Source organism: Daldinia loculata, assembly GCF_022478755.1.
Source record: "Daldinia loculata strain CBS 113971 unplaced genomic scaffold F4817scaffold_24, whole genome shotgun sequence".
Lineage (NCBI taxonomy): Eukaryota > Fungi > Ascomycota > Sordariomycetes > Xylariales > Hypoxylaceae > Daldinia > Daldinia loculata.
Window position 1 is genome coordinate 324,629 of NW_026054878.1, and position 20,859 is coordinate 345,487.

The following is a 20,859-nucleotide window of genomic DNA, read 5'->3' on the forward strand; positions in this document are numbered from 1 at the left end:
AACGCTCGACCCTAGCGTGAGCGCGTTTCGACCTCTGCCGGCAATAGGAATGAGATAAGGCGACGGCCATGGTTATGGTTATGGATATGGATATAGCGAGGCCGAGCGGAAAAGGGGAAGAAGGAAAGGTGGTACCGGTAGACGAGGGGAGAATCGTAAGGAATAGGCTGGGATTCAACTGAGCGGGATGTATACCCAAGTGTGGAACCTAGTAAAAGAGAAAGGGTCGGGGGGGTGTGTCGGGGTGTTGTCGTGCGTACGTGCGTGCGTGCGTGCTATCCTCGCTACTAAAATAATTCCAATACGCACTCTGCCCTGTTATGGCCCTTGCTTACCTCTTAGCAACTTCGTTTTGGTTAGCTACTCGGCCGTTCGGTCTAGTCTTCCTAATTCCCTCTCCACTTCGACCTGCCACTTTCACCTTTAGCGCTGGTTTGACTGGGCTTGATCATTTTGTATACTTCGTTTACCGCGGATCGCAGATCCTTCAGGTATAGTTCTTAAGCCGCACCCGCCCGCTTTCTATAAGCTTAATCAATAGACTGCCGGCCGTACTTAGACCAATCGTGGATCAACGTCCGATATGAACAGGTTGCGTAGGTAGGCACTGCTTCACAGAGGGAAGTCTACGGGTTGTAGACCTATCCCCCATAGTAGGTAAGGCTGCGGCTGTCAGCTTCCCCTGAAATACACGGAGTTCAAACGTGGTATCAACGTACGCGTGCGTTATGTATTATGTATGCTTGCGGTGCGGTTGTGCAGCATTACATGTCTGGAAGTGGGCCACGTGGTCTGGATGTTCCCAAGATTAGGTACATCTATATAGATGAGATTAGCACATGCATTCATTTCCCTCGGTATATGAGCGCATGAATGCATAGCGCCATGTCTGCGAACCCGCTCAAGTAATTGTAACAGCTAGTCTTCTTTACTCCTCCGGTAGGGCGACACCAAAATTGCCGACATGTCAAGAAAAGCCAGGGGCTCCCTAGTCCTAACGAGGGTCCCGAGTTCGTACTCGTCAGCAATAGTCAGAAAATAATAATAATCTAATCTACCTATTGATCAATCATGGCGGGACTCGAGTTGAGTGGGTCTTTTATGTGCCGTTACTATCCTCTTTTTTCTTCGCCCTTTTTGTCATCTCTTCTCGTGAGAATCTCGTCCACGATGCCCATGTCTTTCGCTTCTTGCGCCGTAAGGTACTTGTCGCGCTCCATCATATCCTCTACATCTTTAAGACTGTACTTCTCGTGATCAAATGCCGCATTTAGATGCTTCCGGTAAATCTCGTTGACCTGCTCGCGCGTGCGTTGTATCTGATTTGCATAAATCAAAATATCGCTTGCGGGACCCTGTGTCCCGCCTAAAGGTTGGTGGATCATGATACTGCTATGCGGTAGGGCAAATCGCTTTCCCTTTTCGCCCCCCGCGAGCAGCAACGAGCCCATAGAAGCAGCTTGGCCAAGGCATACCGTCGATACCGGTGAACGGATGTAAGCCATGGTATCGTAGATAGACAACCCAGCCGTTACGGAGCCTCCAGGAGAGTGGATATACATGGTAATTGGCTTGTCCGGATTATCGGATTCTAACCAGAGTAGTTGAGCCACTACCGAAGCCGATACCATGTCGTCAATAGCCCCATTCAGGCATATTATTCGTTCCTAGCTTGTCAATTCAAAGTAATCAAACTATAGAGGAGAGATATACATACTTGTAACAACTTAGAGAAGATATCGTCTATGAAATTCGATCAGCAAATCCGCTTTGATAATGACAAGTCCAAAGTCTACGAACATGTCCTCCAACCACCGGACTATTCAGTCAGCTATTGGGTCCCTTTGCACATATTCCATTGACTTGTCTTACAGTAACTTCTGTGATAAAGGGTAAGGGAATAGCTCCTTGAGGAGCTTGGATAGGATTCGGAGGGAGGAACTGTGAGAAGCGACGAGTACCGCATCCTGCCGTCTTCGTCGCCGCCCGCCAGAGGAACTTTTGACAATTCATAATGTTCAGAAAAATTAAGGGAAGAAAGATGTTCAAGAGTTGCTGTTAAAATAAACTTTGATGTTGGACCCAAGATTCCGGTTACTAGAAGAAGTACAACTTCCGCGCAAGGTTCGAGTTATTATTGGGAAGCTGTGATCGGACAATTGGAGCTATGACGCTCCGCGATCTTGTGATTACATAACTTATGATAAGTTGATAAGTTGATAAGTTGATAAGTTGATAAGTTGATAAGTTGATAAGTTGATAACTAAGCTAAGCTAAGTTACCTAATTTTTATGTACCTATCTACTTCGCATCTCAGCTCGGTAACACCAATTAACTTCTCCTCAAGCTTCATCCTTAATTTCAAAGCCCTTCGTATATCCTCTATCCTCTATCTTCTATCATCTATTCCCTATAACACAGCCAATGTTATGAAACTATGTAAAGCACTGCGGCAGAACAGTGCCAAATCTAGCCAATTCGGAATAATTGCCCCGCGTTGGAATTGTCGGCATTTTGCAGATGATCGAGCTCAGCATGGCAATGGACAACTTGCAAGCGATCGAGACGATGTCTTCAAAGTTCGCCCGGAAACCAAGACGGTTAAAACGGCTGTCGGCGAGCTGCCCCTGTCTCCCATCATGGACCCTACATATTGGGAAGCTGTTAAGCGGCACCAGGTTCCTAAAGCGAAGCCTGGAAAACCCCAGAATTCAGTCGAGCGCCAACTTCGGGCTAATCCGTTCGGTACGATCGTTATACTAGCTAGTTTCTGCCATTATCGTCAGCTACTAATGTCTATACGATATAGCCAAGGCTCTAGCAACAAAGCTGCGAATGTGCTCGTTGACTCGCACGCGGTTACCCAGCTCTCTTCTCCAAGACTTTACTTTCCTCGCCCATCCCGAAACCGGTGACCCATGGTTCGTTCCATGTAGTCTTATACCCGACGAATCTCCCGCTGGTGATGAAGCGGATGTACAGGGTATAGCAGAAGCCATGAGTGAGGCAGAGCTCGAACAAGCAGAAAGGGACAAAGATGTGGCTTCCGCGACTACTGCCTCGACAAACAATAGCCAACTACAAGGTCCGACTGTTTATTGTTTAGCAAGACAGGATCTAATCTCCTCGATTGCCGTTAAGGGGACTGGTTTCGAACACGGCGCGAGGCGAATGGCAGGGGCTAGTCCGCGGTACAGGAGTCTAACGAACAGAGTTGTCTGGCGCCAAGATATGGACAGCTGCATCCTAGACATGATGCGACAGGGAATTGTGGACGACATCATGTACCTCTCTAGGCTTTGCGCCGAGTATTCGCGACACTATATCGTGAAGTGCTATGGTTGGGATGACGTGCAATACAAGCACAACGGCGCCATACTTTGGTTCGGGGAGCCGGATGAAGACGTGAAGGCGGGTCAGACTCACAGCCAACCCGGCCCGTTCGCCACGTTCGGTGTTCAGAAAATAGATATTCAAGGAGAGACGTATACCACAAGCGTCGCCGTGCACAATATGCATATGCTTCTAGGGAGCAAGCAAGCGAATCGTATCAAAAAAGAGGCTGCTAGTCTGAAAGACGGTTCCATCTTCATGCTTGCCGGGCGGCGAACAACGAATCTTCAACTCAAACTTTGGAAATTGCAGGGCTACCTAGCTGACTATACGAAGATAAAATAATGTTATACAATTAAAATTAGATCTATCTTTGCACTGGCTCCAAGTTAATTTAGGACTCTAGCTGGAAATTGATGCTGTCGTCATTGTTACGAGGCTCTAATCGTATTGCACCCAAATGTCAATTTATAAATCTAGACCAGTGTGCCTATTTAATATTGCCTTAAGTTGGTACGGGATATGAGACACCTTTGTCCTACTATCCGCCCCTAAGAATTTATGATGAGAAGAGCTGTAAAAAATGTATGGCCTTGAGCTCATTTCTGTATGAGTTAATAGCAAACCAGATTCTTATACAGTCAAGAGACAAACAAAAGTGATAGACTCCTCCTTGCTTTAATACTTCATAGTTATACATTCTTACATTCTTACATCTTATTAACGAAGAGATGAACTTGGGAATGAGCGTTGTGAATAACGTAGTACATAATAGGATGTCTTCGACGCGTACCTATATAATTCAATCTACATGAATAGGATTATATCGACAGTTTACATCTATAATAACGTACCGAAGCAGGATAAACTTAAGAGCTACTACAGAGAATATCACTTAATTGGGAGCATGAAAAACTTGAAATATTAAAATTCCATGAATACTTCATTTCATCTACGGATCAGCCGACCAGTATCTCTCGTAAGGGCATAAAATACATAAGCAATCCGTAATGCAACCACCAACTAGCAATATCTAAACATGCTAGAAATTATCATGGCCCCGCGACTGGGGGGCATGAGGAATTATCGAGAGAAAAATGCCTAAGACACGACGTCACCGGAAAAAGAAGCCCGAAACCATCCAACTCCGAAGAACTTTTGCGATTCCTGTTCCTTTCCTGCCATTTAATGCATTTAGTCAACCTCCTCCATGGCGCTGTCGCCAGTCTCGGCGGCAGCAGTGTCAGCAGTAGCTGGCACCTCCTCAACTTCGGGCTCCTCATCGAGGTTCAAGCCCAGGGACACCAGCTTGTGGATGCGCTCCGCAAAGCCGGCGGGCTCCTCGATGGTGAAGCCGGAGACGAGCAGGGAGGTCTCGAACAGAAGCTGGACAATGGACTTGACAGTCTTGTCGTTCTCGCCGTCAGCCTCAACCTTCTTCTTGAGCTCCTTGATGATGGGGGACTTGGGGGAGATCTCAAAGGTCTTCTTAGAGCTCATGTAGCTGCTCATAGAGGTGTCGCGGAGGGCCTGGGCCTTCATGATACGCTCCATGTTAGCAGACCAGCCAAACTGGCCAGTTCGGATGGCGCAAGGAGAGCCAACCAGCTTGTGAGATACAACAACCTTCTCAACCTTGTCGCCGAGGACGTTCTTTAGCGACTTGGCAAGGCCCTCGAACTCCTTCTCTTCGGCCTCACGGGCCTTCTTCTCCTCCTCGGTCTCCTCAAGCTCGAAGTCCTTGGTAATATCAACGAGCTTCTTGCCCTCGAACTCCTTCAGTTGAGTCATGGCATACTCGTCAATGGGATCAACCAAGAAGAGAACCTCGAAGTTCTTCTCCTTAAGAGCATCCAGGAAGGGAGACTTGGAGACAGCCTTGATAGACTCGCCGGTGATGTAGTAGATGTTCTTCTGGTGTTCAGCCATGCGGGTAACATAGTCTGACAGAGAAGTCTGCTCGTCACCAGACTTGGTGGAGCTGAATCGCAGAAGCTTGGCAAGAGTCTGTCGGTTCTGGGCGTCCTCGTGGATACCAAGCTTCAAGTTCTTAGAGAAAGCGCTGTAGAACTTGTCAAACTGCTCCTTGTCCTCGGCAATCTCGGTGAAGAGCTCCAGAGCCTTCTTGACAATGTTCTTCTTGATGACCTTCATGATCTTGTTCTGCTGTAGGGTCTCACGAGACAGGTTCAGAGGCAGATCCTCAGAGTCGACAACACCCTTGATGAAACTCAACCACTCAGGGACGATATCAGTGGCATCATCGGTGATGAAGACACGGCGGACATACAACTTGATGTTGTTCTTGGTCTTCTTCGTCTCGAAGAGGTCGAAGGGGGCACGCTTGGGTACGAACAAGATAGCTCGGAACTCGAGCTGACCTTCGACAGAGAAGTGCTTGACAGCCAAGTGGTCCTCCCAGTCATTGGACAGGGACTTGTAGAAAGCAGCATACTCCTCTTGGCTGATGTCCTGGGGGTTTCGGGTCCAGATGGGTTTCTGCTTGTTGAGCTCTTCTTCCTCAATGGTAATCTCCTTGACCTTCTTGGTCTTCTTCTTCTTCTCTTTGTTCTCATCCTCGTCGTCAACTTCTTCAATCTTGGGCTTCTTGTCGTCACCCTCTTCGACTTCCTCGGTCTCCTCGGCCTCCTCGTCAGGGACCTCCTTCTCGACCTCCTTCTTTACGTGAAGGTAGATAGGGTACGAGATGAACTCGGAGTGCTTCTTGATAACCTCCTTGATCTTGCTCTCGTTGAGGTACTCAAGCTGCTCATCCTTCAAGTGGAGGATCAGCTTGGAACCACGGCCAAGAGGCTCACCATCAGTGTCAGGCTTGACGCTGAAGGTACCACCGGCAGACGACTCCCAGATGTACTGCTCGTCATCGTTGTGCTTAGAGATGAAGGTGACCCGGTCGGCCACAAGGTATGCAGAGTAGAAACCGACACCGAATTGACCAATCATGGAAACATCAGCACCAGCGGTCAAGGCCTCCATGAATTGCTTAGTGCCTGATCGGGCAATAGTACCCAGGTTGTTGACAAGGTCCTAACTCTAATGTTAGTAAGATGCGGTTTAAAATCACACTATTATTAGGTGGGTGACTTACGGCCTTCGTCATACCTATACCGGTATCACGGATGGTCAGGGTCTTGTTCTCCTTGTCGGGAATGATGTCGATGCGGAGGTCCTTGTTGGACTCGAGCTTGCTCGGGTCTGATAAGGCCTCATATCGAATCTTGTCGAGAGCATCTGAGCAGTTGGAGATTAACTCTCGTAGGAAGATTTCCTTGTTGGAGTAGACTGTGTTGATAATGAGGGACAGAAGCTGAGAAATCTCAGCCTGGAACTCGAAAGTCTCCGCCATCTTGATTGAGGGTTTGGTAGGAGTATGGAGTCTTGAGTCTGGAGTCTGGAGCAAATGGGCGGTTAGCTTGGGCTTAGAAAAACGGGGATATTGGCAAGGGTTGGATACGGGAGTGAGAGGGGTTATGATGGCGGGGTGAAGAAGAGATTCGCACAAGGCGTCAAAACATCCAACGAGAGTGTGTCAACAGAAATTGAACAACTCTCTAGGAGCTTTCGTCTTGTATTGATATTTTACTCTTTACTGGACAGTTGAAACGACAGAAAGAAGCCAATATTTGTTGTAGAATTAGGTGAGAAGCAAAAGACAAGGCTGATAAGGTGGGGGAACGTCTAGAGTGAGGTGGGGTTGAACTTACCAGAAGATGATGGTATAGTGAGGGCGGTTTGGGGGTATCACAAGAGAAATTCTATGTTGTCTTCTTGTCACTAGAGAAGATGTAAGAAGAGTGTATTGATCTGAGGAAGAAAAAAGTTGAGAAGAGAGTGAGGAGGGAAAGGGAAGAAGTATTATTCACGAAACCGCAGTCCGCAGCTAGAAATGTTCTTCACAGCTCTTTCCTTTCCTTTCGGTGCACGGCCCCACCATGGTTTCTATTGAATTCTATGGCAATTTTGGTGCTAACCAACGGCGCTGAGCTCTCTGATTGGCTAAGAGTTGCTCCAGGGCAACCACTGTGGACCATTGATTGGACGAATGCATCTAGGGCACCGACATACCAGTCCAGGCTTCCAGACATCTCGAGCCTTCCATCTCTTTGCGGTCGGTGCCTGCAGTTTCTCCAAACTTCTGGAACGTTAAGAAGTCAAACGGGGATAGTCAGCTATTATGTTACTCTATGGAAGTTTCAACCCTGCATATGTACGACGTATTTCTAGGTTGATAAGATTAGGTTTAATTTACAGATAACTAGGTACCTATCCAATGTCCTTCGTACCTATGCGCCTACGAGATACATTTAGAAGCTACCTCTGCCACAAATAAATTAGTATTTTGATATCATAGGAGATACTCAGATAGTTGGAATTAAAATCTTCTATATTATCCACACATAGTTTAGGTACACAATTGAATCTAGTAGAAGCTTCTATGCCCTTGTCAGACAAATAGTGGAGGCAATCAAACATTCCACATCCCCCACCCACCCGATAAGGTACATAGTAAGGCTGACCCCCAGACTAGCTTCGGTAAATCATCGGTATACTCCACTGAGGCTGAAGCTGAGGCTCATTTTACCGCTTGGCATAAAGGTTCCAGTACTTCGTAAATAGCCTAAGGTCTTTGAGATGGTTGGAAGCTGGATGAGCTTCCTAGACATTTATTTAAAGTTTACCTCCCATCTTGGTCTATAAGAGACTTTACTATTCCAAAGCCTTGGAGTTGTCTAGTTACCTAAATGACGAGTTAAGTTCGACTGTACAATAAAAGGATTAACATGGTTGATAGATACAATCTTAGAAGGTGGTATATTTAGTTCTTGAGCTATATGTAATCCTCATGAATCAATAAAGCTAAAGGTGTTAATAGTATATTTACTGCGCATTGACTAAAATCAGCTTGTGAAAATATACCAGTCTTAAAATCGAGTCTAAGCATGTACCTACATAAGGTAACAAAGCTTAAAACCTGTATAAATAGAGAAATAAATATAACAATAAGAAGTATTTTATAGGTCGATAAATGCACAATAGCAAGTATCAATAGAATGGGCAGGTACCTAAATACTGAAAAACTATGAATTGGAGGATTGCTGATTGTGATCGCGAGTCCGCATTAATCATTAAAAATATTTTTGGCCAACTACATAGGAAATGACACAAGCAGCCCCCTTACACAATACAAGATCGTTAAATTACAAGAGTAGGAACATTTGGGCAGGGTATATGTCATTCTGGGCCCATGTCTAACTACCTAAGGTAGAATCGCGTTACTATTCCAGACAAACGGAGCAAAAATCTCAACTGCTTGCTTAAACAGTAACTTGGGTGTCGGTCGCCCACTCTTCTTCCAGATGACACCATCCCGAAACCTCTCTCCAGCCCTCTACTCCATCATAAACCCCAGTTATCATACGGCTTCATAAGTTCATTATTCTTCACGCCTTCGGGGAAATCCTCCTCGCCAAGGTGCGTAGTATGAGCCCAAGGTTTAAGCCCATTCTCCTCCCTAATCGTCTTCGAGAAGCAGCCGCTCCAGCCCTTGCGCGGATACGCCTTATTGACATCGTCCCTGGTGACCGCGTCGATGATCTGCGGGTTAATGCCCATGTTGTCGTAGATGGTCGCGAGCTGGATGAGCTGTCCCAGGAACGTGATCTTACCGACGGTACCTAGGTCCTGGTGCCGGATGATTGCTTCGGCTACAGCCTCGGCCTGGGCTGGTGGTGCACCGAGTTCCTTGGTTAGGTTCAGGGCTAGAATTCCTCCATAAAATTCGAATGACAGCAGTGTTGTCCGTAAGTTCTCGTGCGTAGCGCCGATGTCGTGGAGGAGGCACGTCAGCGCCCATGTGGACAAGGAGAGCTTGCCAAATTCTTCGGGAAATTGGTCCTTGAGGATGGAATATCCTGGCCGCTCGGTTAGCTTGAATTTAAAGGGGCATTTCGCATGTGATTGTTAACTGGTGTCCCTTACCCCAGTGGTAAACTCGCATTGAATGATTGTACGTTTCTTCGATAAGATGCTTCTTGGCGTACTCTTGAATCCCAGCGACGATAGCATCGTTGGAGGGAAAAGGGATATCCTTCACTACCAGGGGCGAAGGTTCGTGTAGATAGGGTTTCCCATTGAGGACAGCATTGCCGTCGACTGGAAAGGCGGCCCAGCCATGTTTGGCAATATCATCTGCTGTTGCTGCTGGTGTGGAAGACATGATCTCTAGTGTTGAATGGCTCCTAAAGCTATACTCTGCTACACTACGTCTGATATCACATTGACGGATGGGCTTCCATTTCCTTTATGTATGATTTATAGCACCGATGACGGAGTTTAAATATAATTATTCTTATAAATATGATTTGTCAGATTTTAGTACGAGATAACTTTGTCGAATTACGTCTCTTATTCGGGCTTTGGTCATGCATAATTGTGTTTGTATCGTTCATCATGACTGTAATTCCGCGGGATTATAATCCTCTAATAGTCTTATACTTAGGCCTCCCACATCCTCAGCTTCACCATACGTCTAGTATAATTGAAGATTTGCTAGGCCGTGATACGGAGCTATGAGTACACAGTTACCAAAATTGCTGCTACGACATCTCCGGTGACTATTAGCCCTTAGTCGCGATGTTCTTCGCGAGTAGATCTAGTATTGGGATTTAATGTCAATCTCTCGAATTGACAGTGCCTGCAATAACCCCCTTTATAGTAGGAGAGTATGACATGCTCTAACTTCGCTGATATCTCGGGGTATTCGTCGGAGAAGGTGGCCGTAACCGGTTGAAGTCGATGTTTGCGACGGGATATCTCCGCTACGCGAAGAGTACCATATCAGGTTTCCCTGGTATGTATGTGGGCTGGCTTTTTCCGTCTAGTTTGTCGCGATCAGAATCTACGGTAACGATTAGCAACTATGTCGGGGTCTCGTGGGAGGAATTGACGTAAGTCTCACCGGATTTCGTATGACCCTGCTCTCGTCATGTATCTAACCCATTTTACACTTGAATAGTTACTCTTTTCAAACACCTTCAAGTATCGTACAAGGAGACCCGAGCTAGTAAACATGAGAAGGCTGAAGTTCATGCTGAGAGGCGGGCGCGACCAAGCCTTCTGGTTTGTCATGCTCGTGAGCTCCGCCTCGGCACTTAACACGAATTCGCTTTGGCCAGTGAAGCGGCCGATTTTCCAGACGATGTTGTTTTCGCTTGGCTCGTACTTGGCCTTTCCTTGGGTGCAGCGTTCCGTGATACGAGCTGTGTTCAACGGAGTGGGAATACGAACAACGACGTTGGTAGCGAACAATTTGCTACCAAAATTCGCCTTGACGCCAATACTATACTCTACTTTGGTCTTGCCAACTTCATTAACGATGGCGTGCACCTTGAAGGGTAGATTGACGTTCTCCGTTGCTCGATATCGCATAAGCTCAAACTCCCCGTCGGGAGGGATGAAGGAGATAATTCGGTCGGTGTCGAATTTGCCTAACTTGACGCATTGATGGAATTGACAGTCCTCCAAGGTAACACTGCCGGCAGCTGCTTTTGTAGCTTTGGTCCCGAGCTTATTGCCGCTCGGCAACGACTGGAGGCCATCGTGATCCAACAGAAGGCGGTCGTTGAGTCCAAACTTGCATTCCGGGGTGCCCGAGAGGTATGCGCGCATGATAATCTGGCCGGTGACATCAGCACGAAGAACGGTCCCCGTGGCTGACATCAGAAGGTTGACATCCTCTATCACGTCGACGAACGCTTCATTCTTTCTATATTTAACATCGGCCTTCCTCCAGGATAGGGCACCGGTAGCTTGCATGGTTATCTTGGCGGAGTCTTCGGGGGCACGTTCGGACTTGACACCTTCGGTGGTAATGTACATCTTCAGGGTGTCCGTCTCGGTGTTTTGAGGGTATCCAAAATCGATGATCTCTGAAACAAGATATTGATTAGATGACACCTACGCAATGGTACGGGACGGGTTCATCAGAAGCTCACCGTCTAACAGTTCATAGACCAGCACGAAATTATTCTTGACGGCCTCCTCGTCGAACTTGCCGAAGTAACCCCTACCAAGCTGGATCAGCCGGTATAGGAATTCGAACACCAGGGCAGCATTGGCATTGCTCTTAGTAATGGCAACCAAGTAGATGTTTTCATGCTTAACATGGCTGAAGGTGGTGCTTCCGAGGGTGAGGATAGGTGAGCGGACCTGAGGATTGGATATGACTTGAATTCGAAAGACATCGGCGAGACGTGGTCGACAGTCGTTTCGAAACGCTCGGAAGATGAGGTTCTCGCCCTTTTGATTGAATATTAAGATGCCGGAAAGCATCTTGCCGACCTCGCGACTCAACCCTCGCCAAAAGGAAAAGGAGGGTATGACGAGAGTCTTTGGCTATCCAAACTAATTAATTAAGTTGGAATGCGGATGCTAGAATACGGTGACGCCGCGACGGGCGAAGCAATGGCGTTTCCTATCAGCGTGTCGAACACCTGGAGCCAATTAAATTACCTAACCTAAGGTGGATTAGCCACATTACGATAAGATAGAAACCTTACGAAAAAGGGTATGAGTTCAGTCACGGTGCAATGTTTCAGTGGGGGCTAGGTACCTTAGGTACATGACTCCACTATGTCTTAGGCCCATAAAGTACCTAAGGCACCTAACATCGAGCATCCATACCCCTGAACGGACAATCCCATCTTGTGCAGGGTTTTATTTCTTGGCTTCACTTAGACATCTCTTCCATATCGACATCTGCACAACCATCACTTGATCATCGAAAGGCAAGGCAATTTATTAGTGTACATACATACGTACATGACATGGCATTCCCCACAGCCGGGTTCACTCTGTACAGGTTCCGGATTCCGAAGTCTATCCCACTGGCGCCCAGAGTCTAGACTCGAGCAAACCTACCTTGTTATCCCGGGTTGGATGTTACCTCTGGATCCAAGGAAGAGGTGAACGTACATGGGTGTATAATGAGACTCCCGGTCTAGATCATCATGAGACTAAAATAATCAGCGGTAGTCACAGACGTAAGTTTACCTACCTATGTAGTCCCGACGAAGCTATCGTTTTAGTTTCCCATTGAGGATACGGCGTAGTACGTTAGTCGTGGAAGACGACTATGTTTAATCCGAGCCCGCCGCGACCCCAATCCCCTCACGGCCATAGGTTACCTATTCTGGCCCCTTCAGAGATATGTTCCGAGATCACTACCGAGGTAGGCTAGGTTTATTCCAACTTCTTGGGCATCATTATATGGGACGTCTAGCTGTGCTCACTTTCGATTGGAGGGCTTGTTGTAGAGAAAAAACTAATAGTCTGAATACTTCCATGGTCGTAAGAGATATCGTCATCTCCAAGCACCATGACAGCTATACTGGTGCTTCCCCGAAGTTGGGTCGCTTATAATCGTTCGACTTAAGTCCGCTTTTACTTGTGCTGAAGCTATGCCCATTCCACGGAATCGTGAACCGCGTTCCCGCGCCGCTGAGATAGTCGAACGTATCTAGGCCAAGTTCACGAGACTGCCAAAAACATCACTTCCGTGTGGGGTGGTTCGAGAGATTCTTCGATCGAGTCCATGGCAGCCGCGTTCCCGTCTATCCGACAGATCTGAGATTTAGATGATCTCCTATTATAATATACATAAAGAGCCATTGTCCCAGGTTCCTGAATAACATGTTCTATTACGGCACGCTCGCAACTTCTCATCTCATCTCCAAAGACAAGTGAAGTCAACATGTCTGTAAAGAAGTTTCTCGTCGCTGTGTTGAGCTCCGTAGCTCTCGCTGTTCCTTTTGAAAATGTAGTCGAAGAACGTCAGGCAGCTTGTGCCTCCGTCTGGTATGATTTCTCGCCCTTCTTTTGATAAATATGTCAACTAATATCGGTATTAGGGGACAATGTGGTGGTCAGGGATGGACAGGTGTTACATGCTGTGTTAGTGGGAGCACATGCAACAAGTCAAACGAATATTATCACCAGTGCTTACCCGGTGCCGCGACAACTACTGACACAACTGCTCCTCCTACATCGGTATCTTCCACTGTTAAACCTACGACTACTGGGCCAACAACTACAGTTGGAAGTACCACAACTAAGGGTTAGTTAATGAAGCTTCGATCCTATCTTAGGCTGCTCTCCGTAGTTGTTCATTATTGATCAACCAAAAATTGGCTCTAGATGTTAGAAGAATTATCACTAACTCCTGAATACGAAATAGTCCCCACTACCACTGCTCCGGTCGGTAGCGGCACAGCGGAATGGTCAGGAAACCCACTCTCAGGCGTCAAGATGTGGACAAACTCGTACTATGCATCAGAAGTTTCTGCATACGCCGTTCCCACTTTGGGACCTGGCGCAGCAGCGGTTGCAGAAGTACCCAGCTTCATGTGGCTGTAAGTAAAAGTCAACTTGGTGATCTTATCTCTGGAATGCAACTGACATGCAATGCAGAGATACTAGGGACAAGGTCGACCTGATGGCGGAGACTTTGGCCGACATTCGTGCGGCTAACAAGGCCGGCGCCAACCCTCCTAACGCTGGAATCTTCGTTGTCTATGATCTGCCCGATCGTGACTGTGCGGCGGCAGCTTCAAACGGCGAATACTCTATTGCCGACGGGGGCGTTGAGAAATACAAGGCATACATCGACGCGATTGCCGATTTAGTCAAGACTTACTCTGATATCCGATTACTCCTTGTTATAGGTTAGTTTATTAGTAGTGATTCTTAAGACTTCTCTACGCTAACTACCTGAACAGAGCCCGACTCATTGGCCAACATGATCACTAACTTGAACGTGGCCAAGTGCTCTAATGCTGAAAAGGCTTACTTGGAATGCATACAGTACGCAATTAAAAAGCTGAACTTGCCTAACGTCGCTATGTACTTGGATGCGGGACATGCTGGTTGGTTAGGATGGCCTGCGAACCTGGCACCGGCTGCTAAGATGTATTCTCAATTGTACAAAGACACCGGGTCTCCCAAGGCGCTGCGTGGCCTTGCTACAAACGTCGCCAACTACAATGCCTGGGAGATAAGCACTTGCCCATCGTACACCCAGGGTAACACTAACTGCGACGAGTCCCGTTACGTCAACGCCATGGCTCCTCTACTAAAAGAAGCAGGCTGGGACGCTCACTTTATCACAGACACTGGTCGCAGCGGAAAGCAGCCCACAGGACAGCAGGAATGGGGTCATTGGTGTAACGTTATTGGGACAGGCTTTGGCCAACGTCCGTCAGCTAACACGGGCAGCGATCTTCTGGATGCTTTCGTCTGGATTAAGCCGGGTGGTGAATGCGATGGCACTAGCGACACGAGTGCTACAAGATACGATTATCACTGCGGCCTGTCCGACGCACTGAAGCCGGCCCCTGAGGCGGGTTCGTGGTTCCAGGCGTACTTTGAGCAGCTTTACAAGAACGCCAATCCCCCTTTCCAGTGAAGGATGAGGCGCGAAAAAACTTGCCAGCAGTAGGGCTTAATAATTATTATTTATCTCTCCTTAAGATTAGGCATTCTAGACTAATCATATATAAGGCCATTTATTCTTAAATCAAGGTCCCTTTCTAGGTTAGATACATTGCTCGCCATTGGAATTTCGTCTGCGACATATAATGACCCAATACCTGAATCCTTACTTCCGCTTGATAACCGCAACCTGGCTCCTCACGGGCACATTTTCCTTCCGGCTCGGAGTTGGGAACCCGTCCACCGGCACCCCGGCACGGAACAGCAGGCAGTGCGACGAGCCGCCGAAATGGAACATACCGATCTGGTCGCCCTTCTGTACATGCTGCCCCTGGCCCACGGTGATCTCGCACGTGCTGACCTCGTCCATACCCACGCCTACAAACGCCATCAGTCCGATTGCTGGGTTGTCTGCTTGGATGAAGATCACAGCACGCGTTGCCAGCGCCGTCAAGTATCCCTGCGCCACGCTAATTCCGCGCGTGTCGATTTCGCCCTCGGCATAACCACCTGCAGAGCCTTCAAATAGCGGTTCGCTAAAGTAAGTTCCATCCTTCACAAAAGCACGTACGATACGGCCTGAGACGGGAGCGTGCCAACGGTGGTACGACAATGCTGATAGGAAGGCTTGGTACACTGTTGCGCCGTCGAATTGTGCGGCTAGAGGGTCATGGCCTAGCATGTCGAGAACCGAGTACGGCTGGCTCTTGATCCAGAAGCGGTCGCGCAGCTTGGCGTGTTGTTCCACGTTGTACACTTTGGACTCACATGCGTTGGCTACTACGTCGTCGTTATCCGGTGAGGCTACGGGTCGTGCATCCTCGCGCAGCTGTCGCGTGAAGAAGTCTGGCGATATGTCAATTTCAATTTTGGAGGAATGTCACGGACGGGATAACTAATCCCTGTCAGATATACTTACCGTCCCAAGAAGTGTAGCCGTAGTATTTAGCTGAAGGGTCGCAGATATACATATCCTCGAACCTGTGCGACGTCTTCAGCGGTGCGTTGGCTACCTCCATCAAGTCTTTGAGGCCGTGTTCAGAGAACCAGCCCTGTCTATGAGAGGCGAGCACTTCGGCTGATTTCGGTGTCTAGTTGCGATGATCACTGTTAGGATGGACTTCTCCCCATTTACCAAGACTCGGAGGTTTACCTTTAAGAACTTGCCCCATTCATTCAGGATCTTCTTCATCATCTTATTGACCTCCGGATCTAAGAAAGCGGCATGGCCACTATATTACTGAGTTAGCCAATGGCATATTTGCACACCCGAGTCCGGCAAGGGCGCTCACCTAGGTGTAGCCATCACATAGTCGAAGATACCTACCATGGGGACTCCGACCATGCCAACGCCGAATGCAGCATCAGTCCACTGAGGAGCTTGCGTGAAGATGTGGTTGAGCACGGCTAGCATGTGCCGGTAGTCTCGGATCTGCTTCTTGGTACCAGTCGGGTCTTTGTTATACGGCTTCTTGAGCGGTATCTCATCCCACATTTGGTTGAAGTACATATAGATGCGTGAGTTCCCCTCAATAAATTCCTTGAAATCTTGAAGAACGGGAATTAGCTCTTTTTGAGGAGCTTTGTCGACGTGTTCGATTTGCGTCTTGAGCCATTCGTGTTGGACACGATGATCCGCTGGAAGCCAGGCGCCATGACTGTGAAGAACAATTATTAACAAAATTTCTAGATTTTAATGTCGATATCTGAGGCGATCGCTAGTGAACTTACCTCTGAGTACGATGTTCCTCAGGGATATCGTGTTCGTCACCGTGTTGGTGAACCATCTTGAATTATATTATATTAAACCACAATGCCAAGTCTTTAACGAAGTATCTAGGACTGTTCCTGAATTGCCAAGAGCCATGGTCTTCCATAGTCTCATATACTGTAGGGATGCGGGGTACAAATTTCAGAAAGACTAGCATGTGGTGAAGTTGAAGACTTGATCATGATGTAATGATTCGACGTAGACTGCAGGGTGATCAGTAAGGCCCCCTTCTCCCCCAATGAGGAGAGAATTGGGTTCCTGCGCCTCTAACGTCCAAGCTAAAGTAGAATTGGCTCCGGATTAAACGTTTAGGTTTCCAAATCGTAGGTAATCAAGACGTCACTTAATGCTTTGTTCGGTGGAATAAGGTAGTTTAACAGGTTTTTGTAAGAAAGCCGCCTAATTTCCGGAATCGATGATGTAGTCTTCTGTGCCTGACGATTTATACTTCGTATTGGTATCTACTTTCAATGACGACCTACAACCAATCGCGAAAGTCTGATCGTTGACATTATTAAACCAACATAAGTGAAATTGGTCTTATACTTTGTTTAACCAACGGAATGAAATAGTTCTAGGACGCATTTCAATCCGAGTAAACCTAGTATGATTGATGGAATTATAATCTCGGTAACCTGATAGGACTTCGGGCGAAGCCGTTACTCTATTCTAAACCCGTGTTAAGCCCGGGAAAGAAAGTTATGAATAATGCATAGCTCGGACAAGCAAGCATTGCTTTTTCGGTGAGAAGCAGTCCTAGACCATTCTTAGGTGAAAAAAACCATCTTTGCCACCGCCGATTCAGTAAAGCGACTTCAAGTTATCAATATGAGTGGTAATCTTAGGGGGTCAACAAAGAAGGCGGCGTTAAAATAGATGGTCTTTACATGCTCATATTTGGAATAACTTCATTAAACAGGCCGTTCCCAATCCATGTTCTCAAGCCACTGCATAAAATCATTATCAGGTCCTAAGAAAGGAGCGTCGATACCAAAGTTCAGATCAGTCATAGTAAAATCAGTTGCGCACGGTATGTGAAAGCCGTAACTTTGAGTCGGCTCGTTCGCCGGAGCGCCCATAACTGCCTCGTTAACTTGCTGGTCTTGATCTTGATGCGTAGGTTGTTCACTTGAAGCTTGACGTTGAATGGGAGGGTCAGGAGGGCTCAGAATCCTATCAAGTATATGAGAGATGACCTTTCGTCCCTGGTCGCATATACTAAAAGATCCGTCACTAGGATCGACAGCCCCCAGCCCAGCTGCGAAAACGGCCAGATCTTGGATGGTCTGACTTCTAGGGAGAAGAGGGGTTTTCGGATAGACGGGGAGTTGCTCTTGTTTTAATAGCTCGACCGCCATGACGGCGGCGCTCCGCATACCTTGTACTGCGAGAAGAGAAGCAATATCTGTTTTAAATAGCGTCCCTAGGTCATGGCGTTGACTGATTAACAATATATCCTTTAGGATTGAGCGCGCAAGGCGTATGAGCTCCTCCGAACTTGCCCCAGCTTTGCGAATCAAGACGCGCTGGAGCAAAAGGTCGTTTGAACGAAAGGATTGATGGATTACAATCATGAATAATATTTCCGTTGGCGGTCTTCCCTCTATTTCTATAGGCGAGTCTCTTATTTTCTTGATGAACTCTGGGAGTTCCTCTATGTATCGACGGTGTCTATTTTTGATATCTTCCGCGCGTTGTAGGATCTCGTCGCGTGTATACGGACCTAAGGCCAGGTCCAATATGTCTTCTCTTTGTATAGCGAATCCAATCCAGATTCTTATCCAAGTAACGCGACGCACTCTTCCTGATGTGTTGAATCCTTTCTCATCTAGACTAGCAAGTGCTAGAGTTAAATCGTCTCCTCCGAGGAGTAACTGGGAGACCGCAAGGTCCAAGGGAGGCTGGAGATTACAATAACGATGTGAAATCCGAGGAGGGCGACCCGTAAACGTCGAGATACCGATCTCCGCGCCATACATCTGGCAAAGCAGCCTTTTTCGTAGTTCTGCTAAAAAGAATGGAAGCCGATCCTCTTCTTTGACTCCCCGGTGCAAGCCCATCGCAACGGCCGAAGCTACAATCTCACCACTCAGTGTATATGTAGCATGACTAGCTTCGCCCTTAATCTTAGCTGTTAGAGAGTAATTCTCCATGAGAAGCCAGGTGAACATGTCACCCAAAGCTCCACAGTCGCGACAAAAGTTTAAACAGGCCTCGGCAATCTCGTTCATCTGTCTCGCAAATGAGGAATGCGCCGAGTTATGTTTCTTAGAACCGCGACCGAAAGGCTCGGGAGTGTTCGCAGACTGGCCGGCGACTACAGCGATGAGGCCGATGACCTCCCATCGTATGCTTGGTCCAGTAGCAGATCGTGCCCACTTCAATGCGTATAGTTAGCAACAGAATCTCCGATTCATAGAGATGATATGTTTAAATCGAGTAAACGTATATGAATCCAAAGTTTCAAATAGGGGCGAGTAAATCCTCACTTTAACTTAGGTACTTACATGCTTAGCCGTCGTATTCTGGTTAAAGATGACTGGAGTTTGGGTATTACGCCAGATTAATTCACATAATCGCCGAATCTTTTCGGGATTTTGATCTCTAAGCTGTGTTCATAGAATTAGTTTCTTGCACAGCTCCTGAGGTAATTGTATTTTCTATACGCACAACATCTCCGTGATGCATCCCGAGACCCCATAGCCACTCTTTCATTATGGGCTCTATGCATATACAAGCTTCGTCTTCGCATATTTCGTACCAGCGCGATACAAGACGATTGATCATGTGCTTGTCTTTTAAGAATGAGAGGAGTTTACATCCCTGGATTATCCGGTCGTGCGATAAGCTCATTTCTTGGACTTCAGAAGATTCTAGGCCTGGAGAAGAGACATCGAAGCTACCAAGGCCGTCCGTAAAGATAGAAATATAGGATGTCTCGCCAAGGAAGCCTATGTTTATGGTACGGTTGGCAGACCCATCCCGACTTTGCAATGGCGGAGCGGATGCCGCTCGATGTACTTCGCGAGTTACTACTTCAGTAGAACGTGCCGGCGTGACCTGAGATGCGAGTATATTAGGTGATTCCACAGTTTGTACCTCAATTGACTGCACAGGAATTGCGGGACCGTCATCGCTTCTCACTGCGAATCGCGTCGAGGGAGTCGTCTTTTCTCTTCGACGAGCCTATCCCAGAACACCGTTAGCTTAGTGTACATATGAACATTTATAGATGTTTACTGGCTAATGCCTTTAGATGCGGGATAATTAGTATACTGAATGACCAACCTGAGTAAGGGGATTGGGGTGATAGATGCACTGATCGGCGCACTGTCTCTTGATACATCTGCCGCAGGTTGGGACGACATGATCACACTTCAGCTTAGATCGTCTACATGGTTCACACGATCTAGATAAGGCGAAGAGTATAGCAGGAACAAGCCCCGACTCCCAGGCCGCGAGGTACATGGCTTGATGAGATTCTAGAGGACATCTAGTTTACCTACCTAAGGTATGTACCACACGTCTTAGGGAATCTAAGCTTGATCCCGCGGTATCCCCCGAATGTAAGCTTGCGTAGGTATGAGATGGAACAAGGGTAAATGAGAGGAGACGAGGGGGGACTAGGGCAAATGCATACTGTAATTTTCCATTGCGTCGGTATTTTCCCGTTAAAGCACGATGTGAATGCATAGGCTGCAAATCTATAATTTGACCACCAAGCGGCTGCTGTGAACGATTCATCGAGGCTACTAAGACTCCGAGATACCTCGGATTTGGGGTCCACCAGTGTCGGAGTTGATGTGGCCAAGATAGCTGATAGAATATATCGAGAAGAGCCTTTTACTATGGTGGAGGATCAATCTCGCCCCTCTTGACAGCTACCGATGGCATGAGTTTGAAGCATCTCTGCTCATTGCTTAGGCAGAGAGATCGGAGTCCAAGCGACCACCGTTCATAGATGTGATGTGATGAACTCCGAGCTTTCCTAGCTGCTGATTGGTGGATAGACACCTTGCTTTTCGGCCTTCGGCATATTAACAAACGCGGTCACCTCGGTGAATGACCAGGGTCGAAGCAGGGGGAAATACATACTCTTTATCTATGATTATGAAGGTATTGTAGAAGTCATCACCACTATATCCGTGTAAGTCAACTTTGTTAGAAAGAAAGTAGTTTTAAGCCTACCACGTCTAATGTAAGCATTTTGAATTATCCTTATCAAGGAAACCTTAAACAAACAACTG

General features: G+C 47.3%; 9 protein-coding genes across 9 annotated transcripts; 2 read left to right on the plus strand and 7 right to left on the minus strand.

The window, feature by feature from the left end:
• Positions 1–716: 716 nt before the first annotated feature.
• On the minus strand, positions 717–2,253 carry F4817DRAFT_107596 (Clp protease-domain-containing protein). The gene is made up of 4 exons (XM_049297431.1): positions 1,873–2,253; positions 1,801–1,819; positions 1,718–1,743; positions 717–1,667 (listed from the first exon to the last, which is right to left on the minus strand). The coding sequence occupies exons 1-4, from the start codon at positions 2,011–2,013 to the stop codon at positions 1,113–1,115; spliced, it is 741 nt and encodes a 246-aa protein (XP_049159151.1). The 5' UTR covers positions 2,014–2,253; the 3' UTR covers positions 717–1,112.
• A 24-nt stretch (positions 2,254–2,277) lies between these two features.
• F4817DRAFT_337493 (uncharacterized protein) lies at positions 2,278–3,820 on the plus strand. The gene is made up of 2 exons (XM_049303308.1): positions 2,278–2,745; positions 2,810–3,820. The coding sequence occupies exons 1-2, from the start codon at positions 2,292–2,294 to the stop codon at positions 3,676–3,678; spliced, it is 1,323 nt and encodes a 440-aa protein (XP_049159152.1). The 5' UTR covers positions 2,278–2,291; the 3' UTR covers positions 3,679–3,820.
• Positions 3,821–4,257: 437 nt separating this feature from the next.
• On the minus strand, positions 4,258–7,232 carry F4817DRAFT_337494 (heat shock protein 90; the record flags this gene model as incomplete). The annotated part of the gene is made up of 3 exons (XM_049303309.1): positions 7,059–7,232; positions 6,443–6,745; positions 4,258–6,381 (listed from the first exon to the last, which is right to left on the minus strand). Coding segments are annotated over exons 2-3 (2,108 nt in total), but the record flags the coding sequence as incomplete, so codon positions are not given.
• Positions 7,233–8,444: 1,212 nt separating this feature from the next.
• On the minus strand, positions 8,445–9,681 carry F4817DRAFT_337498 (cyanamide hydratase). Its single transcript, XM_049303310.1, has 2 exons — positions 9,334–9,681; positions 8,445–9,266 (listed from the first exon to the last, which is right to left on the minus strand). The coding sequence occupies exons 1-2, from the start codon at positions 9,569–9,571 to the stop codon at positions 8,752–8,754; spliced, it is 753 nt and encodes a 250-aa protein (XP_049159154.1). The 5' UTR covers positions 9,572–9,681; the 3' UTR covers positions 8,445–8,751.
• Positions 9,682–11,995, minus strand: F4817DRAFT_337500 (Mu homology domain-containing protein). The gene is made up of 3 exons (XM_049303311.1): positions 11,349–11,995; positions 10,313–11,282; positions 9,682–10,252 (listed from the first exon to the last, which is right to left on the minus strand). Exons 1-3 carry the CDS (start codon positions 11,683–11,685, stop codon positions 10,246–10,248), a joined length of 1,314 nt encoding a protein of 437 aa, XP_049159155.1. The 5' UTR covers positions 11,686–11,995; the 3' UTR covers positions 9,682–10,245.
• Positions 11,996–13,105: 1,110 nt separating this feature from the next.
• Positions 13,106–14,815, plus strand: F4817DRAFT_358744 (carbohydrate-binding module family 1; the record flags this gene model as incomplete). Its single annotated transcript, XM_049306065.1, has 5 exons — positions 13,106–13,209; positions 13,263–13,468; positions 13,589–13,763; positions 13,822–14,075; positions 14,130–14,815. The coding sequence occupies 5 exons, from the start codon at positions 13,106–13,108 to the stop codon at positions 14,813–14,815; spliced, it is 1,425 nt and encodes a 474-aa protein (XP_049159156.1).
• A 192-nt stretch (positions 14,816–15,007) lies between these two features.
• Positions 15,008–17,144, minus strand: F4817DRAFT_365321 (Phophatidylserine decarboxylase-domain-containing protein; the record flags this gene model as incomplete). Its single annotated transcript, XM_049306853.1, has 5 exons — positions 16,573–17,144; positions 16,134–16,499; positions 15,995–16,073; positions 15,761–15,932; positions 15,008–15,687 (listed from the first exon to the last, which is right to left on the minus strand). Exons 1-5 carry the CDS (start codon positions 16,626–16,628, stop codon positions 15,008–15,010), a joined length of 1,353 nt encoding a protein of 450 aa, XP_049159157.1. The 5' UTR covers positions 16,629–17,144.
• On the minus strand, positions 17,076–20,531 carry F4817DRAFT_107838 (uncharacterized protein). The gene is made up of 4 exons (XM_049297432.1): positions 19,901–20,531; positions 19,283–19,798; positions 19,120–19,221; positions 17,076–18,990 (listed from the first exon to the last, which is right to left on the minus strand). Exons 1-4 carry the CDS (start codon positions 20,078–20,080, stop codon positions 17,524–17,526), a joined length of 2,265 nt encoding a protein of 754 aa, XP_049159158.1. The 5' UTR covers positions 20,081–20,531; the 3' UTR covers positions 17,076–17,523.
• Positions 19,776–20,531, minus strand: F4817DRAFT_337521 (uncharacterized protein; the record flags this gene model as incomplete). The annotated part of the gene is made up of 2 exons (XM_049303312.1): positions 19,901–20,531; positions 19,776–19,798 (listed from the first exon to the last, which is right to left on the minus strand). A coding segment is annotated over exon 1 (242 nt), but the record flags the coding sequence as incomplete, so codon positions are not given.
• Positions 20,532–20,859: the final 328 nt, after the last annotated feature.

Bases quoted from the DNA above. Each gene is read 5' to 3' on its own strand.
- F4817DRAFT_107596 (XM_049297431.1), bottom strand. From the start codon at position 2,013: ATGAATTGTCAAAAGTTCCTCTGGCGGGCGGCGACGAAGACGGCAGGA. The intron at 1,668-1,717 runs GTATGTATATCT...TTGACAAGCTAG, and splicing joins TCTTCTCTAAGTTGTTACAA to GAACGAATAATATGCCTGAA.
- F4817DRAFT_337500 (XM_049303311.1), bottom strand. From the start codon at position 11,685: ATGCTTTCCGGCATCTTAATATTCAATCAAAAGGGCGAGAACCTCATC. The intron at 11,283-11,348 runs GTGAGCTTCTGA...ATCTTGTTTCAG, and splicing joins GGTCTATGAACTGTTAGACG to AGATCATCGATTTTGGATAC.
- F4817DRAFT_337493 (XM_049303308.1), top strand. From the start codon at position 2,292: ATGTACCTATCTACTTCGCATCTCAGCTCGGTAACACCAATTAACTTC. The intron at 2,746-2,809 runs GTACGATCGTTA...TATACGATATAG, and splicing joins ACTTCGGGCTAATCCGTTCG to CCAAGGCTCTAGCAACAAAG.
- F4817DRAFT_337498 (XM_049303310.1), bottom strand. From the start codon at position 9,571: ATGTCTTCCACACCAGCAGCAACAGCAGATGATATTGCCAAACATGGC. The intron at 9,267-9,333 runs GTAAGGGACACC...CCGAGCGGCCAG, and splicing joins AATGCGAGTTTACCACTGGG to GATATTCCATCCTCAAGGAC.
- F4817DRAFT_107838 (XM_049297432.1), bottom strand. From the start codon at position 20,080: ATGTACCTCGCGGCCTGGGAGTCGGGGCTTGTTCCTGCTATACTCTTC. The intron at 19,799-19,900 runs GTTGGTCATTCA...GTTCTGGGATAG, and splicing joins ACCCCAATCCCCTTACTCAG to GCTCGTCGAAGAGAAAAGAC. The intron at 18,991-19,119 runs GTAAGTACCTAA...TACGCATTGAAG, and splicing joins AGAATACGACGGCTAAGCAT to TGGGCACGATCTGCTACTGG.